This window comes from Aulostomus chinensis, chromosome 22 (genome assembly GCF_037954235.1).
Source record: "Aulostomus chinensis isolate RoL2024-O1b breed Wild chromosome 22, RoL_Achi_v1.0, whole genome shotgun sequence".
Classification (NCBI taxonomy): Eukaryota; Metazoa; Chordata; class Actinopteri; order Syngnathiformes; family Aulostomidae; genus Aulostomus; species Aulostomus chinensis.
This window is the reverse complement of record NC_141341.1, coordinates 10,957,501-10,980,668: the sequence shown is the minus strand read 5'-3', so window position 1 is coordinate 10,980,668 and position 23,168 is coordinate 10,957,501. Positions and strand designations below refer to the sequence as shown.

Genomic DNA, 23,168 nt, shown 5'->3' with positions numbered 1-23,168 from the left:
GAACCGATAACACGAAGCTGCGTCAGTGGTCATGTGACCTCCCGCCTTGATCACGCGGTTTACTGTGTTGTTCCGGCAGTCATACGGCTCTGGCTCCTCTCCGATGGAAATGTGAACACGCTGAAGAGAACGTTTTTAGATTTTTCCTCGCTTTTGTTAATTTATTTCGAAGCTCCTCTCTTTATTTTGACGCAGATGATCTGACCGAATACGAGCGGAGTTAACATGGAAGCAGGAAGTGTTCTCGCTGTGCTTGCATCGCTCTTGTCTGCTGTGCTGTGTCCTGCTGCTTGTACTATCAGCCCCAACTCGGTACTTTAAACTTTTGCAGATGCTACTGTATAAGTACAGTTTCCCTGTAGTGTGTTTTGGTTGACGCTGACTGAAGCGAGGATTCAATTTGATTTCTTCTGTCTAGTTCGTTGAGACGTTAACACTTTTTTAATCAAATATTGCAAAACTGCGTTGTCTAAGCAACAGAGGTGTTTATTTTGCAGCCTCACTGGTTTGTTGTTGGTTATAATATGTCATCAGGATCATTGCTAACTGTGTTATTGACACCGCTTGAAAACGCTGATCTTGCACAAAGATATTTTGCCTGTATCATGTGAGTCATCGCCGAGCCTGACTCTTCCTTGCTCTTCTTAACTTTCAATTATCTTTCCATTTCAGATCAAACCTCTGATTTTTTCAGAGCAGCTGCTTTGGGTGAGCGGCTTTGAAGGGGAAGTGAACACCTACAGGATCCCGCTACTCACCTTCACCCCCAAAGGAAGCCTGCTTGCTTTTGCTGAGGCCAGGAAGGCTTCCGCCTCAGATGACGGCGCAAAATTCATTGCTCTGCGGCGATCCACCGACAAAGGCAGGGGGACCCGCTGACAGTTCCATTAGACGCTGCGAACGGGCTGAGTTAGATAAAGTTGAACAGAGCACACGCGGTTGCTTACAGAAATACAGGCTGGGAATGTGACACATCATTACTCTTACGCACATTTTTTTAACGTCTGCACCTGCACATTTTAGAGGGAAGTTCTCTACTTTCACCAGGTTTTAGATATTTAAACTTGAAGAACATACAAAACATTCCATGATGACTTAAACGATCCAATATGAAAACAGTAATCACTTATCTGATTGACAGATTATGCCTGTTTTTCATGGAAAAATATGTAGAGGTTCCAGTTTGACTTAAAATAATTGTATTTCATGTACATATATATATATATATATATATATATATATATATATATATATATATATAGTCATTCTTTATCTTCATTTTTCTTGGTCTGAACAAAATATGTATGTAATTGTATATAAATCGCAATATCGACTAGTGCATTATCTGAAACTTAATACTCACATTTATAAACAACAAGGAAACGAGACAATGTACTGATGAAGTTGTTGTGTATTAATGGAAAGTCTGAGTGGCTTCATCAAAATTCAGTGTGTCCTCTCCTCTGTCCCTTCAGGAGCAACGTGGTCCACAACCGCCTTTATCACTGATGACGGCGAGCTGTCAGACGGCCTGAACCTGGGCTCGGTGGTGGTCGATGAGGTTGGGGGCTCTATCTTTCTGATCTACAGCCTTTGCTTCCACCTTCACCACTGCCAGTCGCCCAGCACCATGTTGCTGGTGAGCAAGGATGACGGTCTCAGCTGGTCACATCCCAGAAACATCTCAGACGACCTTGACGTTCAGCGTTTCGCTCCTGGGCCCGGCACCGGCCTCCAGGTGAGAGAAGAGTGTGATTACATAATGTTGAAAGCCATGATGTAGTTTTTTTTATTGAGTTTTATTTTAAGCTAAATTACCTTCAGCTGTCACATTGGTTTTATAGTGGTCATATGTCATTCATGTGATCCACTTGTAACGACGAAAAGACATTAAACTCTATAACGATGAGTCACAAAGATCCTGTCTTCTCCCTGCAGAGAAATAATATCATTGCTTTACATGTGCAATTGTGCAAAAGGTAACAAAAAATAAATTTGTACCTGAAATTGTCTGATAAATTTATTTTTAAAAATGTTTTTCACGCAAAGGAAGTGCTTTGTACGCTTAAGATAGAATGTGTGAAAGTGAGAAGTTGCTTAGGTTTTAATTAAGCGTACATACCGTTAATATAATCTGATTCAGTTTTAGTTATTTGACAGTTTGTTTTAAAAGTACAAAGTACACCATTGCAAAGCCAGAGAACATTTACAATTATTTCTACTGTGGTCTTTGTTATAGTTAGCTGTCGGATAAGTGCGCGCTCTGAAAGCTAGGAAACAAAGCACATAACATATTACACTCTGAGCTGGTGTGGAGAGATCACAAAGTTCATGCTGGGTTTGTCGGCCAGAACACCACTTAAGGCCACGGACAGAGGAATGAGGAATGAGGACAGAGGTTGGCAGGTTGAGGTACTTTACTGTGGTCAAACAGACATTACACTGGCAAGAGGGCATGCATGGAGATATCTCATGGTGTGTGTGTGTGTGTGTGTGTGTGCGCGCGCGTGCGCGCGCATGCTCTATTTTCAATAACGCTCAACTAAACATAACCCTCCGTGCAAAATGCGCACTGCTGTCCATCAAACCCGGTGCTGAACTACTCCTAGGTGGGCGTGGCTAGCATCCTGCACACAGCCGTGAGCTGTAATATAACTGTAATATAACACAAGTAACATTCTTTGTAGCCTTTTCTACACTGTTTGTCTGTGTGTGTGTGCGTGTGTGTATCTTCACTATAGAAACGCTACGAGCCACATAAGGGAAGACTGGTGGTGTGTGGTCATGGAACCACTGAGGAAGATGGCGTTTTCTGCATCCTGAGTGATGACTATGGACAGACATGGTACAGTGGTGGAACATTGACAAGCATACCCTACAAACAGAAGAAGAGAGCACAGGATCTCAACCCTGACGAGTGCCAGGTACACACACACACACACACACACACACACACACACACACACACACACACGCTAGACTTCATGGAACTGTTGCGAATCTCAGTGCGATGATTATCTGAATCACGTGAAAGTGCCTGGGAGGGATCAGGATGCTATCAGTGCGGTCTGAACCATGAATGTGGATGTGAAAGTTGTAGGTACCTCGGTGGTTTGCAGAAAACAAAAATGTAAGTCAGGTGTTCAGTTATGACATTAATCCTACAGGCATTCCCTTTTTTTAATGTTTTTAACCGACCTTTTAATAATAATAATGTTTAAGTGATACAGTAAAGGCACTCAAAACCAGCTTCTCTGAGGAAATTCAAATATAAACTTTGCTAAATAGCCTAACAGTGTTAAACATAATATATTCCTATTATCTTGATAGTAGGGTATTAATATGAGAGGATTGCTTGAATGTGTAGACAGTTCGCCACCAGCTGCCAAAAAGATGCAAGAACTGGACAAAACCAGCTGTTGTCCTCAGTTGTCCTCTATATCGTTTTTTTAAAATTTATTTATTTTTATAATTTTTAGCTCAAAAGCCCATAAATAAGTCCAACAAGATGAAAACAAATCTGAAAAGTTTTAACCAAGGAATAGGAGTGTCAAACGCATTTCCCGATATACTCGGAAATGATGTGAATAGGTTGCTATATTTTCATAAATCCTATAAAAACTAGAAATATCACAGTTAATCTTACAATTTCATCCATTTGTGATTTTGAATACATGGGCAACGTACGGGCTCATGGGCGCAAAGAATATCTAATATCCCTACCTGGTTTTCATCCGAGCTGTTTCAATCTCAAAAGTGGTTCCTTTTAAGGGAAACTTGCATCCTTCATCGATCAACTATTGATCCCATTCCCTTGTAAATTGCTGTTAGTCTTAAATGAAAATAGTTTATCCACCTTGATCGAGGACGAACTTAACTTGAGCCACCGTTTTCTCCTGGATCACACAGGTTCATTTTTTTCAGCTTTATCGTTCCAGATGAAACTAAAAGACTTGTCTTTGACAACGGTGTCAGAATTAATCGAACTCGAGCGCGCGAATGTTCAAGATAACTCTCACTCCCTTTGTGTTGTATCACACCAGACACCGTCAAGCTGAACGAGCACTTGTCTTCTCCTCTGCAGCCAGTTGAATTGACCGACGGCAGCATTCACATCACTGTGCGGAACCAGAACAAATACCACTGCAACTGCCGCATAGTTTTGAGGAGTTTCGACGGCGGTTTAACCCTGCCCATTGAATATCTGTACTTTGATGAAGACCTGGTGGATCCTGCCATTGCAGCAGGAGCTGTGCAGAAAGACGGAGTGCTCTACTTCACCAACCCGTCCAACGAGCAACACAGTAAGAACGGTTAACAGCCTTTCTACTGCCATGAAAAACATTTCACTGTTAATATTTTTTGTTCATATGAGGATGAATATACATTGTGTGAATATCTTGCCCCTCCCCGCAGGAGTTAACCTAACCTTACGTTGGTCAGTGACTGATGGGAAAACCTGGGAGCAAAGAGCTCTTCAGTTATGGGGGGGGCCTAGTGGCTACTCCTGCATGACAACACTGAATGGCAACTCCACAAACAACCACAAGCATGTCTTTGTTATCTACGAGAAGGGACTAAAGGATTATGACGAGACCATCTCATTTATGAAGATCCACCTTTTTGGAGGCATTTAATTCCATAATCCAAAGCAAAAGGAAGAGGTAATACACACACACACAAAAGAGCTACAGGAAGACAGTTTAAAGGCTACTTTGGTCTGAAGAACAAATTTCGACAGGAAATGTGAGTTTGAGCATAACTCCTGTTTTTATTTCTTTTGTTTTTCTGCCAGATTGAACCGTTGGAGGTAAAACGAAACAGGATGAGGTTGTTAATGCCCTCGCCCCTCTCACGAAGAGAAGAACACACATTTAAAGCTCACTTTATGATATGAAGTATGGGAATATGAGAAGATTTGCACAATTAATTTTTTTTTTTTTTTTGGCCACTGATGAGTCTACCTTGCTCTATCTTCCCTGTACAGTTAATCAAGTGACAAGGCACAAATTCAGTGTTTTTTCTCATTATTTAATCCATACTCTCATTTATGGAACTTCAATCTGTATAGTCTGTTAGTAGACTGTACTCCATTTGTACTGTTAATAAGCTTGATTGCCTTAGCGCAACAATCCATGACTGATGATAAACATTTAGAACAAGTGCAGTGCTGGTTCTTTGGGGGCCCTCGATGGTGAGATGTTCTAAAACCTCTGTGACTACAGTATCTCTGACTTTGATCTCTATATTCTCTCTTTGATCAGACCACAATCTCTGTTTGGCCTCTAACCGATTTCAACTTGTGATCTCAGCAAGCTTGTGATTGGTTGCAGGTTCTGTTCCCTGGACCAGCCAGATGAATCTGGGTCGTGTAAGGGAAGAGGCTTAGCTTCCTGATCAACAGATCAGAGATGTGAATGGGATAGTTTTAAAAATGAGAGCATTTCTCACATTCAGTGTAGTAGGAAAGACATGAATGACTTAAAATCGTGAACACAAATTAAAACAAGCAAGGTTGTCAACACGAGTGAGAAGTCTTCATTGTCACAATACAATCTGCATGTAACTCATCTTCTATGGTGCGGTGAGTGGCTGCGTGCAGTGATCGAGGCCAACTCTAGAGTTTCTGCCAGCCAGTTTCAGGAGCGCAGAGAGGACAGGAGTACTTTGTACATGTCTTTGATGTAGGGGAGAAAACTGGAGCACCCAAGGGAACCCACACAGATATCGGGAGGACTCCACAGAGATATGGGGACCTGGGACAGCCAGGACCTTCTTGAAACAGCGCTAACTGCTGTGCTGCCTCAGACCTTACACACCCTCAGATGCCCCAGGTCCTGACTTCCAATGCAACACTGCACTTCCTCAAACACCAGGAAGAATGATGTGGAGCAAGTGAATGGTTTTTGAGTTATTCAAGTCACATAAAGACTGACAAACATTCAAGAACGGTTTCATGCAATAGATGTCAAACTTGCTGTGCTTCACTGTCAAAGTGGGTTTTAGAGTTCTTCTGAGATGGCCGTAAGAGTGACGAGCTAAGCTTCTGAGATGGCAAAATGCCTAAAGTGATCAAAGAGATCAGGTTGTTCAAAGATTACAGACAGAATTTGGGTTCTGTACTGAAGCTCAGAATAACAGATCAAAATCAGACATGGTCAAGAAGCAGATTGTTACCAAAGCGCAGCTCTGAGTTTGAAGCCTGGGGTCTGATATGACAGTCAGAATGGCAGAGGTGACGCACGGTATTCTGGGTAGCTTTGCTGTTTGTCAATGTATACATTTGATGTAATTGTGGGTATACGTTGCACTCAGGGCACTCAGAAAATAAAGAGACAGTCGGAGGTTGTCAGGGAGGTTTGTGCTATCACGCAACCCATGGCCCTGCCCCTCAACCGGGCACTTCATCTAAAAAGGTGTGTAAATGTAAGGGTGAAGCAGTAAGTACATAATGCAGAATGTTTTTCGGTACATTGTACTAAGTCTGACCTCTATTCAGATTAGCACCTGTACAGTGTTTTTCATCCAGGCTGTTGACTATGCTCTATCTGTGTAAGAAATAAATTATTGCTACAAACTAATTTAATATTTGATTTTTTTTTTTTGTAGGAATACCACCATTGTTTAACAGGGGACATTGAACACTATTTGTGTATAAATGATAAATGCTTGCTTTTTGTGTCAATAATCACAGCTCCAACTGGACGGATTGATTTATGCAGAGAAAAACTGCCCCTCCCCCAAGATTTGTAGATGCTTGCTGAAATAAATACTGGACCCTTAAAATGTACTTATTTGTATTTATGTATATTTTATTCTATAGCTATCATAGTGGGATATATATATATATATATATTAAACTCAGATTAAGGGATAACAGCAGGTGTGTGCATCTTTAAATAATTTCTCTCAATCCCAGTTCAAAAATAGCCGGGGATTTTTAATTATGGCTAATCCTAATTATACTCGTCCTTTACGGCTGTACCAAAGACAGTATAAATCAGACATTTAAGATTAATATTTAATCTCCAAACTGACTCACATTATAACATGAACGTTGACCTCAGCTGGAATTTGTATTGCATTTTTAAACATAGGCGAGTTCATTTCATCATAGTGGAGGTCCCGAGCGGCTCCCATCTCACGAAATTACCCCAGTAGCCGCTGACGGCCCCGGCTCCGTGGTTGACGGATCGAGTCCACTATCACAGTTTTCTATTCTCCCTTTCATTTATATTTTTTGGAGAAAAGGAGCGCAAGTAAGACGGATTCTTTCTTTGTCTTCATATTAATACTCACATCGAAGTTAGGGTAGTCTACTACAAAGACCGTGAGCTATGTGTTTGACTATGCAAGTGGGATAACGTCGCTTAGCTAGCTGGGTCACTTGCTAGAAAGCTACGCGATAGCATAGCTAACCTCATTCGGCGATACAACCTCGAGACAAGTCGGGACAAGACCAGGTCAGTGTTCGGAAAATTTTGCATGCTTTATGCAAACAGATTAATTTTATGATATTTAACAGCAGTGGTTATTGCTGGCCGAAAATATTTGCCTACCCATTGTTGTATTTTGTGAATGGGTAGTCGAGACCTTTTTTTCGGAATGGCACAGCATCTTGGTTGTTGTTGCTAGCTGTAGTTAGCTCGTTAGCCGTGCCTCTGCTAAGGAGCTATGGTGTGCTTGTCATTTCAAGTGCAATATGGGGGGAAATATTTGAATTATTTCGGATATGGACAGCATCTGTTACTTTAAACTATGGTTCAGGTGTGCGCTTTTAATTTATGATGTTTGGTGGCTTAAAACGAAAGATTTGTAGCCAATGTTAGCTCAGATTGTTGCACCGCAAAGCCAGCCGTGTAACGTTAGCTTCAGCTATTTCAGTGTCATGATAAACAAACGAAATCGGAGTCAGTAAAATTTCGATGTGTATGGGGAATAGTCGTCTCTGTTTTTTCCTCAGTGTCACCGTCTCTTGCTGCTCGTCATAGACTGCCAAATTAGTTTGACGCTATACCCATGTAACACAACCGGCAACGTTAAACGTTAAAATATAGCCGGCCTGTCACCACCGCCATTTTGTTTTGTTCTCTAAATATGTATATCCTATGTCTTTTACTAGCGATAGATGAGATAAACGACGCCTGAAAAGGCCAACTAGTTATGTCAGTGTCTGATTCAGACCATAGCTACTTCAGTGTTTGGAACAGCTATTAGCAAGCGTTACAGCAAGAGGTTGAAATGCATTATGAAACATCAACGCAGTCCCCCTCCCAACGCGAACTCTGAGGCCCTGCATTAGCCAGCTAGGGTCAGTTAGCACTACGGCTACAAGAAAATCATGTCAAATTCGAGGAGTTTAGTTTCGTTAATTATGGGCTTTGTGTGTCTATTGAATGTATCAGATTGATTGTTGCTGTTGTAGGAGGTGTTTCTCACACACTGTCAGTTGTTTCCGCTCGCTGTGGCATTGCAAGGCCTCGAGGCTGCAGATACGGGTTGGTAGGGAAGCTGCTGGCTCCTGTTAATCCCTATACATCATGTAGTTGACCAGCCATCCCACGACCTAATTTTCTAATCTCATCTGGTCAGTGAAACATGTTGCAGTCATGTTGCTCGCCACTCGTTCCGCGAAAACACCCGTTGTTTTATGTAGTTACAGGGTATGGTTTGGGAAACATCGTGGACCAATAATTATCACTGCGAATCTTTTACTTTCATATTTATTTGTCACCCAGATGTTTCTACATTTCGGATTGGTACTCATGTGTTTCTGTCAATATGAATCCAAATATTTGCGGGTACCTATTCTCATACTGAAGGGATCAGGCCACCATGGATAGGGATTCCATTAATGATTAATCAACAAAAACCTGTATGCTACAAGTTATTATGATATCAAGCTGCTGTGAGAATGTTATCATTTCACTAGTTCATTCGAGACCATTGTCCTTTGTTGCATTAAAATCATCAGAAGACTCTAATGTCCTGTGTAATCATATCTAAGGGGAATGGCTGGAGTGACGGCCACAATTTAACCTGCTGAATCCAACAACATCATTTGAAATGAGACAGATGTTAGCAGTGTATCTGATGAACAGTAAAATTAGTTCAAGTTAAAGGCCTGGCAGTTGCCATGGAGCCAAGCATGTCTCAAGGCAAGACATAGAAGAATATAATTTATAATCCGTTGCCATGGAAACTCTATGCCCCCCCCACTTACTAGGTCTGCGCACATTAAACTGTCTTTTTGAGAAAATACTTTACTAAGGAATATTGCTTGATATGTCAAAGGTAACCTATGTGTAAAGACATGCCTTTCACAGGTCATTTTATATTAAAATCACAGTTTTATATTGTTGCTTTTATATTGTTGAAGTTTTACTAATGTAGGTACAACTACCTGTAATTATGTATCAGCGAGTACTATATAAATCTGTATAGCCATACATTAATGAAAACAATGCGTGGGTCACTCCAGTCTGGCCTTTTGGTTGTTGTTAAATGGGCTCTACATATTGATAATATATCTACAGATTTTGTATCTATTTATTTGGATTAGTTTACTTTCTGCCTTCATTGCTATGGACCGGGCACTTTCATCTTTGTGCAGTGTACTCAAACAAATGTGGTCTTCCACGTGACAGAGCCCTGTGAAAAGGCCTGCTGTGAAGCAACGGTAACATTTTTTTTGACGTAAGGGCAGTCACACCAACTCATCTGACTTGTCTAATACCAGCCACAGAGCTCTTATGTAATGTTCAATTAATGATGTTTTGCAAAGATTAATCTATTGAGCCTCAACTATGGGATGCTTCAAAAGCTGCTACTTTACATATTATTCTAGGATCCTATGGGTTTAAAATGCATGTCCTAGAAAATATGGTGTTTTTTCTATTGTTGGTGGGTGTCATAGGATTTGTAAGGTATGGCAAGTGGTTTTTGTTTTGTTTTTTAGAATCCACGCTTGTATGCTATGAAGCAAGATTAGAGGATTAGCAAGATGCCTTTTTTTCTACTACAGAGGTGGTTCACTTTTCAGGAGGGGATATCACCATGGTAACTTGCACCACCAACCAAAGCTGCTCCAGAGCAGGATAAGATGAAGAGTTGTTGGTTTAAACATGTTCAGACATCTCCTACCAACCTATCACCTTTGCTAGAGGATCTCATTGATATGGTGTGCAGAATATGGAGGTTCTCTCTGGAGTTCGATAAACAAAACCAGTCAGTATTTCCTGACAAGCACCTTTCTGACTGATACTGATTCCCATGGAGGAAAACAGTGGATATGTACATAGCCAATGAGCCAGTGGGGCTCTTACAGACTTTTGTGTCTTGCACTGTGTTTCTTTGATAGTTACCTTTACTTGTGCTGTGTGTGATACAAATGGACATATTAAAACCCAGCTCAAAGACACTGACATTGATTTATTCTCCATAATCTAAGCTACCATTTAGATGGTGGAATAGTGACATTAAAAAAATCAGTTTACATGGTCGATTATTTGTTGCAGTAGCTGTTACTGCCTTTATTATGGATTCATATTCCTCATGTTAATGAAGAGTTGTGGTTAGTTTATCTTGTGGGAAATACGCAGCATTCCTTTTGGGCGGTTGGTCATCTGGGGCCATTGGGGTCCCTTGTATGTAATCACACTCTCATACAGGTGGGGAAGTTCTTGGGCGATTAATTTATCTCACCATACCCGGGAATATTGGCTGTTATCGCCTGATTCTGGTTGTTGGGGTTTATCAGCCCAGGAAACTCGGAGACACCTTGGACATACTGAGCTTGATTTGTAGTAGATGCTCCTGATGTCATATTGCTTTCTATCTCTCTGTACCAGTCTCAGGGCTCACCATACTCGATGAGCGGACAGCGCAATGTCAGAGCGCTCTGGGCAAACTGCAAAGGGGAAGGAAGGCAAAACCAAGTATGCGTCTCTCAACCTGTTTGATACATACAAAGGAAAGAGCCTTGAAACACAAAAGCCTGTTGGTGAGTATCTTGATTCTTTTTCTTTTTTTTTATACTAAAGATGATATGTTTTATTTTTTGGCAGCTGTGAGACCACTCAGCAATGAAGCTTGTAAAATATGTTTAATTGTGATGTGCTTATTTTTTTCTGTTTTAGTCAGTGAGACCACTCAACAACTAAAACTGGTTTAAGAGATGAACCAGCATATCAGTTTTTATTTTCTGCGCTGTATGAAATGTATCTATATCTCATAACATTAAAAATGTTCATAACCTGACCATTTACTGCTCAAGTAAGAGCATTTGATGTGTTTCTTGCACTGGACATTGAACCAGTTGTAACTTAACATGAAGTATATCACCATTCTAAACATACAGTTCAAATAAATTGCTTTGGAATGCATTTAGATTTAAAGTCATTTTTCTGTGTTTTTACTCTTTGATAAGAAGTGCTGTGTGGTTTTCTACAGCCCCATGATGTAATTCTTAACATCATATGAACAATAAGAATAAGAAAAAAAAGAGCTTTGACATCAGTATCCATACTGGCAGATGCGTATTTTGATTGGAACAGAACTGAAAAAGTGGATTGTTGCATCTCTAAAATAAACATGCACAGACGGCCAGGTCGCAGGGTCCGCTGCCTCCCTTATACACTCCCAAGTAGAAGCCACAAAGAAACTCATTCCTTTCATCCTTCAGGACACATCACACCAGCTACAACTGAGAAGTGCTGCCTTTACCAATCATTGCAGCTCCTGTGATTTGATTATTGCTCAAGGCCACATTGTGAGTTCAGCCCTAGAAAAATAGTTTTGTTTTCCTCATCACCAAAGGATGTAATCACATGTAGCCTAAAGATGCAGATCTGCCTTGCCATAGTTGGATATAACTGTTGTTGTTTTGATGATGTTGACCTGGCTGTGCTGTGTTGTCTCCTGCCGCAAGTTCTTAAAATAAAGCTGCATGGACAGAAATTTTGCATGGCCTGGAGGCTGTGTGAACCAATCCTGACTTGACAGACGCTTTCTTGTGGACACCATCTGACTCCTACGTCGAGTCCCCCAGTCTATATTTTATTCAGAATCAGCTTTCCCCGTTCACAACTACAGACGTTCGCTTCGTATAGTGAGACAATGAACTGTTGTGGTCCAAAAGAAATCCAAATTATTGATATACATTGAACTACTGAGTCTGTACCAACATTGTTGGAAGACTCGTCATAGTTCTATTTGTGTATGTGGCAATGTAAGCCGCTGTTGCTATGCCCGTCATTCCTCATTGGACTCCCAGTGTTTTCAAGGGATGTCAGGTTTCCACGGTCCATCTCTGTTCATAAACCCCCTTTTCTTCCCCATATCAGCCCCCCCTCGCCATGGCCTGCAGTCTCTTGGTAAAGTTGCCTCTGCGCGGCGTATGCCACCCCCTGCCAACTTGCCCAGTCTGAAGGCAGAGAACAAAGGCAACGATCCCAACGTCTCGCTCGTTCCCAAAGACGGCACAGGATGGGCAAGCAAACAGGAACCAGCAGACCCAAAGAGGTAAGTAGCTCCAGACCAATGCACCAGTTTTAGACTTGTACCTGTTAAACTTACCCCAAATGAGTGAAATCACATCTAACTGTATGGAGATTACTATGCAAAATTGTGCAGTATCTATACACCAGACTGTGATAATGTTATTTCTCTTTCTTGGTGTGTGATTGTATATTTCATCTGAACGAATATTTGTCTTCCCTATTTGTGACTCAATTCTTCTTGCAGTACCGATGCATTGTCAGCACCGCAGCAGGAACCGCAGCAGCCTGTGGCTTCACAGATACCTGCACCGACCCGCCCGAGAACACCGCCAGCTTCAGAGGCTCCAGCAGTCACAGTAAGATCATTTAAAATTATATCCTGAGTTAATAATATGCTGTGAGACTGAAGGCGGTAATAGTTGAAATGTATCAAATGGCGTTTGTCTGTTTGTGTGTGTGTCCTTCACAGGCTCTGGCCCCAGCTTCAACCCAGGCCGTAGGGGCAAGGTCCTGGGCACAGGCCAGTGTTACACATGGAACACAAGGGGATGGTGAGACATACAAACGAACACGCACACTTCTCTGGAATGAATTATGAAGTACCTTTTTATTCCTTGTGTTACATTCTTTTCCCCCTTCCAAAGGTGGAAAGGGATCAAACCTACCGTCGCCATTCTCTCGCGAGGAATTTCCCACCCTGCAGGCGGCTGGCGACCAGGACAAAGCTGGCAGAGAACAGGGCACTGCAGATCAGTGGTATGGGCCCGGACCAAGCCTCCGCCCCCAGAGTGAGTGATGTCTGTTTAATATCCTGTAATCCAATAAACCAGCCAGGTAATGAAATTATTTACACGCAAGCTTAGTTGTTTTTGTTTTTGTCTGTTTTTAGAGGAGAAAGTTATCTGGTTCTTGATGTGGTTGTTAGGTTCTTAGGCTCAGCTTTAGGTCATCTGGTAACAGAGAGCATGAAGTATCTTCATTGCACACAAATTATCATGTAATCCCTGAAATCAGTTTGAATTTGTTCCAGATTTCGTGAAATTCCCTTCAAAATTCCACGTTCTTTTCTTTTTTCGGAATTCTGTTTTCTTCAAATTTTGTCATCAAAAATTTCAACAACTCATTTGGAAAGTATTAATTATGTCATACATAGGCTTACTAATCCTCAGTTTTGTCAGTCCTGATTCAGATGAGGGGGAGAGACAGTGGCTGATATGGCTCTTAGCCTCAATAAAAAGCTTTACTCATAGTTGTGCATGAAATCGAGACCTTGACGAACAGCTTAGGTCTGCGTCACTGCTTATCCTTCTTTGTAGTCTGATGCACACCTTCTTTTGAATTTAACTACGTGCTACAGACTGCTACTGCTATGGCCCTGCTTCCTTGAAATATATTATTTTCCCCTGTACATTTTCACATCCCCTCTTATGAATTTTAGCACTTTTCAGTGTTGTTTATTTTAGTAAATAAAATTTTTCCAACCAAAATTTTTCATAATCAAAATTCACAAACTATTTGCTCTGTTGTGAAAAATACAAGAAGAATCTCAATACAGAAGCATACAAGCTCACCACTAACTGTCAGTTTGGCAGTGTAATTGTAGTGCAGCTGGACCACCATTCTGCACGATTTGTGCTGCACAGAAATCACAGGGCCCCAGTCTGAATTTTTAAGTTATGTGTGAGCCCTTAAGCAATGGCTTTCCTGAATTTTATACTGTTCGAGCTTATTATCCTTTTAACCGTTCTGTTCTCCCTCATTTTCAGACGTTACAAGTTGGCGGGATGGTGGGGGCCGAGGTCTGGCACCCACCATGTCTGGGGAGGGGGCAGCGGAGGGTGGCAGTGGTGGGGCTCTGGTGATGGATGGGGCAGCTGGGGTCCCACCTCAAAACTCCCAGTCCCACGGGCCACCTAGGAACCCTTCTGCAGGCAGCCCCGCCCTGCCCCTGCCTCAGCCCCCAGTTGGGGCAGGGTTTCCCCCCTACAGAGGAATCATGCCTCCATTCGTAGGTTTCCTTTGACTCCTCTCTCTGATCAACTTTAGGCAAATATTATTTTTGTCACCAAGATTGATGTTTTGTTTTTAATTTTTAAAGCCATGCAACTCTTATGAAAGACCATATTTGAGTGTATTTCAACACTGTCACATTTTTACTCTGGTGAAATGCTACCCTTCATCGCCATGAAATTCTTAATGCTTGAGTGCTTCCTGTATGAATCTAAAATTTAGGCTGTCACAGCTCCTGTGTAAAATATGAGTATTTCACCTGGGTCTGTTTTTTTTTTTTTTTTTTCTTTTCTTTTTTTAGATGTATCCTCCCTATCTGCCCTTCCCAGCCCCTTATGGGCCTCAAGGGCCCTACAGGTACCCGCCACCTGGGGAAGGGCCAGCTCCGAGGTATGATTTTGTTCAAATAAGTCTGCTATTTTTCTATTTGGCAGCTCATTCAGAGTTTCTTTTTCATCAGAAAACAATGTTTGTGGTAAAGGTTAATTTTAGATGTTGAGCCATACACAAAGTGTATACACAAAATGTCTTCTCCTCTTTTAGGTTTTCTCGTGCCCAAGGTGGTCCTGACAGCAGGCCCCAGGGCGGCCCACGGGAGGTAGGTGGCGAAGTGGTGAAGCGACCCTCTATCCTAACGCAGGATGACCTGAAGGAGCTAGATGAGCTGGACCATGATGGAGATGAGGGCTGGGCAGGTCAGATTCTCATTTGGCAATATAAAACCTAGCTGTAAAAAAATAAATGGAAAAAAGGCCAGCTATGTAGAAATTGTGCAAATGTAAATTAATTAAAACTACCTATTCTTGCAGTACCTACTTTTACTTTGATCAAGTGACACAAATGGGAATTTTCCTTCATGTTTAATATTCAGAGGGACATCAGTGGATGAACTAGAATCTCCAAGTGCCCTCTATAACCAAAGGCATCAAAACCAGGATGTTCTGTGATGGGAACTAGGATGACTTATCATACAGAACTGTAAATAACCTGATACGCTGTCCCTCAAAAGTATACACAGATGGACAAAATGAAAAACACTGAAGCTTCATGCGCAGAGAGGATTTAAAATGAGATAATTTTGCTTAGCTCGTCAAACAGCAGATGGGTTGTAGCCAATCGTCGCAGAGGTCTTACTCATCGTAGTGGTCAGCTGGTCTCTTATTCAGGAATGCCATCATGTCAACATGCTGATAATTGCAGACTGTTTTGGTACAGAGGTTCACCTACCCAATTACCTAGCTAGTTGAGTGGCTCCGTAGTTATTCTCCCATAAGCAGCATCATGGTATTATTCTGACTGATGTGTTTACTCTGTACTGCAGAGACACTGCTGTCTGACTGTCACAAAGTAGCTTTGGATCTTTGAAAGACTTCAAAAGCAAGTTATTCAGTAATTTTTTCTCTGACTCACCTGAAGCCACCAGCAATGGCTGAACCTACCGTTTATGCATGATGACTCCACAGCCAGGCTTTCAAGAACACTACACAGGCAAGATGTTGAAAAAGTCAAACATCTGGAATAATTATAGCTTTGCAGAGATGACAAAAAAGTTAAGTGCCAGATTTGCCAAACAAAGCTCACATATCACTAATCTGCTAGAAGTTTGGCTAATCACCTGAAAATATACTACTATGTTACTGCTGAGCCTTTGCACCTGCTAGAAATATCTGTGGCTAATGTTTGCTTAGTTATTGTGATCTGTGTTCTATGAAATGTTGATTTGATGATTCTTTGATTCGTCGCAGGTAAATAACACCTAAACTTTAAAGTCCAAAAAATGGTAATAGGGGCAGCCCTGATTTTTCTCAGTCACATTTTAAAATTTGACTACATTATTGCTGGAAATGTTGTGTGAGTGTGGAGTTTCACATCACCACAGGTTCAGCACAGTTAAGATTTGAATCATTTCATTGCCTTCAGTTGCTTTACAAACTGTATCAGACTCTTCAAACTATTTATAATTACCTGCTGATTCAAGCAGAGGTTTTAATCATATCATTGGTCTTACACATTACAAGAGGGAGCAGAGCAAGGAGAATTTAAGATCAGGTTTATCAAGGTGAAGGATGGTACAAATAATTCTGATGTGTTCTCATGTCTTAATCATGGTTTAACAGGCGCTCATGAGGAGATTGATTACTCTGCCAAGTTGAAGTTCAGTGATGACGAAGGAGATGAAGATGGAGAGGAGGAGAGAACAGAGAGCAAAAATGACCTGGGGTATGTGACAGTTACACCTAGTTATAATCAAGTTGAACCTTCGATACCGTTTTGTTTTTGGGTGGGCGGTATACCACACTCAGGCTTTAGCTATAATCTGTTTACTTTTTTCTTGAACTGTTGTTTTTCTAGTGAGCAGCAAAGGTCCCAGGATGCCACCTCTCGCTCTCGAGCCTCGGACAGCAGCAGTGGAGAAAGCCGCCGCACCCCTCCCTCTAATGCGGACAATGGCCCACAACCCCCCTCCAGTAAGCCAGGATGGGCCGAGGAGGGAAGTGGTGGATGGGCTGGACAAGGAGCACCATCCAATTTCCAGGTAATGTACTGATCTGCAGTAAGTGTTGCTGACATTGTCAACTTTTGAACCCCAATTTGATTTACTTTTAGTGTTGTAACCAAAATGCTAGTTTTAGTCAAATCATATAAACTAGATTTTTATTTTAGTTTGTCAATTCTTGTTACATTTTGATCTCATTTTTTTCCAGCCTGTTCATTCGAGTTTTTTCAATGAATATTTAGAATTCTGTTTTGTTTTTTTTGAATAAAACTTTCATACTATTTTTTGGCGGGGGGGGGGGGGGACTTGAGTGGCCCAGTGATGGTGAAAAGGGTGAAATTCCAAATGTAACCACATCATGACTTGGTGGGACAAGATATGTTAGATTGTGGTTGTTTGTTTTTTTTTGTTTTTTTTTTTTGTCAGTGTAGATTGTTTTTGTGGAGCTTGGCTAACTGTGACTGCCTGTATACAGGGGCGCAGGCCTGGATTGGGTGGTCCCCGGGAGCAGCCCTCCCCCCCACCTGGGCCGCTCCTTGGACAAGGGCCCTACTCCTTTTACCGACAGGTAGACATCTGGATAGGGCCTCATAGACAAATCATTCTCATCATTATCTCACCCTAAACCCACAGACCCAATGGATGCGTCATCTTTAGTGAGCTTTTTACCGCTTAAGTTTGATTACATTAAGATGTAATCATTGGTTGAACGTCATGTCAGTATGATGGCATTGATGGAATTAAAATAAATGAAACCTAGAGCATCATATTTTCCTAATACCTTTTCAGGACCGGCCCCACAGCCAGGGTGCTTCTCCAGGCCCTGGAAAACCTGGCCATGCCCAGCATCAGCCAGCAGCAGGAGGCCCCACCCCTCCTCCCCAGCCTGGCTTGCTGGTCCATGGGACCCAGGGCGATGATGAGGACGAGACTTGGCGTCAGCGCAGGAAGCAGTCATCAACTGAGATCTCTGCTGCTGTGGAGCGAGCCCGCCGACGCCGTGAGGAAGAAGAACGTAGAATGGAAGAGGAGAGACGTGCTGCCTGTGCAGAGAAATTGAAGAGGCTGGATGAGAAGCAGCAACAACAGGGTGGTGGTGGCAGTAAAACCCCTAGCCTGGATGGAAACTCTACAGCTGCCACAGCAGGAAGCCCAAGTCCCTCTTTGTCAGCCTCTGCCTCTTCCCCTAACATCAGCCAGCCCCCATCCCCATGTGTAGATTCTGAAGAGCCTCCAGCATTGGCTGTTCAGGGGGGGACAAACCTTGCAGTGAGTGACAGACAGCGAGCCAGCAGCAACAGCAGCTATGACTCCAGCACAGGTTAATCATTTGCTAACATGACTAGGCCTTCAAAAAATAACTGCTCTTTTTGATACAGCAATTAATTTTTTTTTCCCCCCCCGATACAGATACCCAACAGTGTCCTCAGCCAGCTGTGCCACAGCCACAGCCACCCATGCTGGATGTACCACTACCAGGAGAAAGTAAGGAAGAGACCACAGGCAGTCCTCAGATTCGTGCAGGAACTGGGGGTGAAAGAGGAGTTGAGCCTGTCAAGATAGAGAGTGTTGGAGGGGGAGCAGGTCGTCAAGCAGGTGGTCCCTCTGGCCAGGGTTACTCAAAGTACCAGAAGTCTCTTCCACCCCGTTTTCAGCGGCAACAGCAGGTTAGAATCTTTTTAGTCCTTTAGTACAAATGTTGCTTTAGTCCAAAATGTGATTGGCTTTTTATGTTATAATCAGACATGCGCTTTAAGTTTTAAGTTGACCCCTGTAAACAATATAATCGTTGTTGTTGTGAAGTACATTTTAGAATTGGGGCAACACACAATTTCAACCAAGGACTTTATTTACAACCAGAATTAAAAATGTGAAGTACTGACCAAACTGGAAACAGTAGCTTTGTGATTAAAGGCCAACTTTATTGCCACTAGCAGCACTGAAAGATGGACATTTTATTGATTTAATTGCACTCATTTTTTTACAAAATATGATAAAACTGTAGGAAAAACTTCTGCATTGGCCAAAGGATATTCAGGAAAAAAAGAAAACGGATAATTTTCCAAAAACTCATTTGAACTTACTGATGTGCTTACCGATGCACTTACTTACCAACCATCCTTTTTGTATCATTTCTTAAGGAGCAGCTCCTAAAGCAACAGCAGCAGTGGCAGCAGCAACAGCAGCACAGCCAGGTATCACAAAGCCAACTATCCCCCCAGACTCCACAGGGCCCTTCACCAGGTTCAGCACCACAACCTGGCCCGGGACCTAAGCAAGGTGGACCACTTTATCAGCCCAGCAATATGGTCAGACCTCCTCCTCTGCCTATGAACTTCGACCCTCGTTGGATGATGATGCCCTACATGGACCCTCGCATGATGCAGGGCCGACCTCCGCCTATGGACTACTATTCAGCTGGCATGCACCCTTCTGGTGAGAGGAAGCTTAATATTTGATACAAAACATTGACAATAAATTGTAATTGAATGGATAAGTAATTCAGTAATATCAAACAGATGTCACTGTATTGTGGGCCAGTTAACTACAACTCAACTCGTATGTCTTGTTTTATCAATTATTGATTGTTTGGAGATCTTGTTTTATAAAAAATGCTTTGCTCTCAGGGCTTATTGGGCGTGAGCGGTCTGATTCAGGGGGATCTGGTTCAGATCCTTTTGACAGGCAGCAACCACACCCAGGGCACCCTCACCGTGGGACCCCTCCAATGGATCCTAAGCTAGCCTGGGGACCTGAGGTATTCCCTGGAGGAGGAGAGGGTCGTGGGCTAACCTCCCCACTCAGGCAGAAGCAGGCATTGGAGGACGAGGATGTGGCCAAAGGGCCCAGGTATGGATAAACAAATCGGTGGGGATTTTGAAGTGGACCATATTCAAGATGTTAAAAAATGTTTTTTGAAAGATTGTTATTGTACACTCACATGTATCCTTCTCTATACTACATATGGTCTAAATATTACTTGGAGAGGGAGGAAGAAATAGAAAAATATTATTTGAGAGCAGTATGCCTAAGATTTATAAAATGATTAATTTTGTCTGTTGTGTTGATTTCATCCTCATTTTTTTTTTAGGAGCGAGACTCCTCCACACCGCCTGCGAGAGGGTGGATTGGGACCAATTCAGCAGCCTAGCTCAAATTCCGGGCCATCCAATCAGACACCACCTCCAGTTGGCACTCAAGGTGGTGCTCAGGGAGGTAACCACCACCCCCATCATTACATGAGTGGAAGAAGCAATTACAACAACTTCCCTGACCAGGCTGCGAGGATGCCTTCCCACCAGCAGCAGCCAAGAGCGGGTGAGAGGGGAAACCACCCACATACCTTCACCCATCAGGATGAAGGGCCCCCCCGAGGATCTCAGCAGGGCCAGATATGGGGAGGCCCACACCCTCACTATGACCGTAACAGTCGTGCTGACCTCCCCTCTGTTGAGAGCAACTCTCACCTTCACCACCATCACAACCACCACCCACAACAGCCTCACTTCACTCTCCACCCGCATAAGCCAGAGAATAGCCGTGACAGGGTTGGTGAAGCCCCTGCCAAGAAGACTGCCTCCTCTCCACCTCTCCACCAACCTTCACTTTCATCCTCTTGCTCTTCCTCTTCCTCCACTGCTTCTGCCAGGGAAGATAGCAATGCCAAAGCTGCAATTCATCATCATCCAGCCCACAGAGAGAGTGAAGCTAGTATTGGGCACAGTCTTGGTGAAAGAGGCAGCAGTGGTAGCACTGGCAGTAGTGGCCATGCTAAACAGGAGAAAGCAGGCCCAGGATATACTCCCCATTCTGCCATCACCCCTAGCCCACCTCCAGCTCAGCATGGCAGTCATACTCAGCCTCAGCAGCATCCCCATCCAAAGTCAAACCAAAGAGGGGCTCGGGAGCACAAGACAGAGACTCATTGGGGCCCACGACCTGGCAGCAGTAATACAGGTGGGGGGTCCTCTCATGGGAGGAGGGGCAACAATGCAGGAGGTGGGAACAATGCCCGTGGAGGGGATGACTCCTCAAACACTTCATCAGACCACAAACCCTCCATCCAGACAGGAGGCAGCAATCTCAACAAGAGGACTGGGCCCATCCAGAAGCCAGTGCTGAAAGAGATGAAGAGAGAGGGAGGAGAAGTTGATGGAGCAGAAAAAATAACTCAAGGCTTTGGGAAAGATAAAGAGCAAGAAGGTGGCCAGTCCACCTCCATGAAACAGGAAGCCCCTTCCTCCCAGAGCACATCAGCTCCATCTGGTAAAGAGGAGCCTACACAGGCAGTCAAACCCAGGAATGGAGGGAAAGAACGGCCCCCTGGAGGAGGTGGTGGAGGGTCAGGCAGGGGACCCAAAGATGCAGACACCAATTCAGGATTTTCAGGGTCCTCCTCCAGGAGGGAGAGAGATCGTTCTTTTGAGAGAGGGGGCAGCAACTCCCACCACCATGGTGTCCCCACCAAAGGCACCAGAGGTGGTCGCGGACGAGGTGGGGAGTTTTATGGGCGTGGCCGTGGTTATCGGGGCACCTACACAGCCAGTTCTGGGCCCAGTGGTGGGAACCGGGGAAGAATGGGTGGCAGAAGTGGCAGAGACTATCGCTCATCTGTTGCAGGTGGCCACCACCATGATTCAAAGAGTGAGGGGCCTGGTAATAGACACGGTCAAGACAGGTCCCAACACAACCCAGCCAGGGCCAGGAATCGAAGTGAGACCCGCAGTGAGGGCTCAGAGTATGAAGAAATCCCCAAGAGGAGGAGGGAGAGAGGGTCAGAGACAGGCAGTGAGAGTGGTGCAAGTGACCTTGGACACTCAGACAAGGACGACAACCAGAAACCCAACACCAAGAATGGATCTGATAATGCCAACACCACTGGCAACAGCAACGTCTCATCTGCGCCACCAAGAGGTTCTCAGGCTCGGGTTTTCACCCCAAGGGGTGTACCTTCTAGAAGGGGCAGGGGTGGAGGTAGTGGAAGTGGAAATATCTACAGGAGTAGTGGAAATGTTGGAGGAACAGCTGGGGGACACAGGATTACACCCAGCTCAGCCTCTCATGGTGGATCTTCCAAGCCACCAAACTCAGTACGGAAGCATCAAGCCCCAGGACAATCCTCTGGCCCCAAAGACTTGGGCCGGGGAGGACATATTGGAGAGAAGAAAGACAAAGTGGCTGATGGCAGTCAAGTTCAAAATCAGGGATCTAATCCCTCCCAGCCATCTTTGTCTGTTGTAACTCCTGCCACTCAAGGTTCTACTGAAAACGGAGGTGTTATGGCCCAGCAAGCTCCATCCAACTCTGGCTCAGTCTCTGGAGGGCCAAATTCAGTTCCCCTTTCCACTACCCGTGGGTTCCCCCCCAGTGGGTTTGAGCGACCCCCCAGACGTCGTCGTCACGGGCGTTCCCAGCATCAGCAGGACAAGCCGCCTCGCTTTCGAAGACTGAAGGAGAGAGAGAATGCCGCACGGATCAATGGTGGAGTTGGGGTTATAGGGGGAGGAAGGCCCTCCTCTCCTTCCTTGAATTCACTTCAGGACAGTAACGGAGCCCCTATCTCTACTTCTGTGACGGGCAATGCCCAAAATGCCAACCACAACACCACACTTACAACCAACAATAACAGTGGTGGTGGGCATCTTAGCAATGCAAATAGCCACCACCATCACCACTACAACCAGGGCAATGCTGGGTCCACTCACCCCCAGCACCACCACAGCCATGGAGCAAAGTCCCCAGACTTCACCAATCAGAACTCTGACCAGGCTAACGAGGAGTGGGAGACCGCCTCTGAGAGCAGCGACTTCACAGAATTTAGAGACAGGGAGGGAGGAGGAAAATCTTATTCTTCTCACCCCCACCACCACCTGGGAAGGGGAGGAGGTAGCAGTGGAGGTGTGGTCGATCGAGAGATGGCTGGAAAAGAGCCAAATGCAACTAAAAGGAGCTTTTCAAGCCAGCGTCCTGGCATGGAGCGACAAAACCGGAGGGTCAACGCAGGAGGAGCTGGAGGCGGAGGTGGAGGAAGAGGCCCACGTGGTCCACCCGGTGGTGGATCCAGTGGGGCTGGTAATGGAGGTGGCAACCGTGGGGAGAAACGGGGCAACTGGCCCTCCCCAAAAAATAGGAAATGATGGAATATTTCAAAACATTTTCCG

At 43.9% G+C, this 23,168-nt stretch overlaps 2 protein-coding genes across 4 annotated transcripts in view; both read left to right on the top strand.

The window, feature by feature from the left end:
• Positions 1 to 53: 53 nt before the first annotated feature.
• neu1 (neuraminidase 1) lies at positions 54 to 6,759 on the top strand. The gene is made up of 7 exons (XM_086192471.1): positions 54 to 312; positions 673 to 862; positions 1,476 to 1,738; positions 2,742 to 2,924; positions 4,085 to 4,304; positions 4,417 to 4,664; positions 4,796 to 6,759. Exons 1-6 carry the CDS (start codon positions 226 to 228, stop codon positions 4,635 to 4,637), a joined length of 1,164 nt encoding a protein of 387 aa, XP_086048597.1. The 5' UTR covers positions 54 to 225; the 3' UTR covers positions 4,638 to 4,664; positions 4,796 to 6,759.
• A 341-nt stretch (positions 6,760 to 7,100) lies between these two features.
• prrc2a (proline-rich coiled-coil 2A) overlaps positions 7,101 to 23,168 on the top strand; it is an 18,814-nt gene continuing 2,746 nt past the window's right edge. The window contains exons 1-17 of one of the 3 annotated variants that reach the window (XM_086192469.1): positions 7,101 to 7,259; positions 10,851 to 11,002; positions 12,345 to 12,522; positions 12,745 to 12,856; positions 12,970 to 13,051; positions 13,145 to 13,288; positions 14,267 to 14,508; positions 14,812 to 14,900; positions 15,054 to 15,205; positions 16,628 to 16,730; positions 16,863 to 17,046; positions 17,483 to 17,575; positions 17,797 to 18,328; positions 18,418 to 18,674; positions 19,149 to 19,443; positions 19,635 to 19,857; positions 20,099 to 23,168. The exon at positions 20,099 to 23,168 is cut by the window's right edge and continues 2,746 nt beyond it. In XM_086192469.1, the coding sequence (XP_086048595.1) occupies positions 10,888 to 11,002; positions 12,345 to 12,522; positions 12,745 to 12,856; positions 12,970 to 13,051; positions 13,145 to 13,288; positions 14,267 to 14,508; positions 14,812 to 14,900; positions 15,054 to 15,205; positions 16,628 to 16,730; positions 16,863 to 17,046; positions 17,483 to 17,575; positions 17,797 to 18,328; positions 18,418 to 18,674; positions 19,149 to 19,443; positions 19,635 to 19,857; positions 20,099 to 23,144 (5,847 nt within the window). In that variant the 5' untranslated portion in view covers positions 7,101 to 7,259; positions 10,851 to 10,887 and the 3' untranslated portion in view covers positions 23,145 to 23,168. Of the gene's footprint in view, positions 7,260 to 7,303; positions 7,464 to 10,850; positions 11,003 to 12,344; positions 12,523 to 12,744; positions 12,857 to 12,969; positions 13,052 to 13,144; positions 13,289 to 14,266; positions 14,509 to 14,811; positions 14,901 to 15,053; positions 15,206 to 16,627; positions 16,731 to 16,862; positions 17,047 to 17,482; positions 17,576 to 17,796; positions 18,329 to 18,417; positions 18,675 to 19,148; positions 19,444 to 19,634; positions 19,858 to 20,098 lie in introns of those variants that run through there. The other 2 variants (XM_086192468.1, XM_086192470.1) reach the window with 2 other exon arrangements.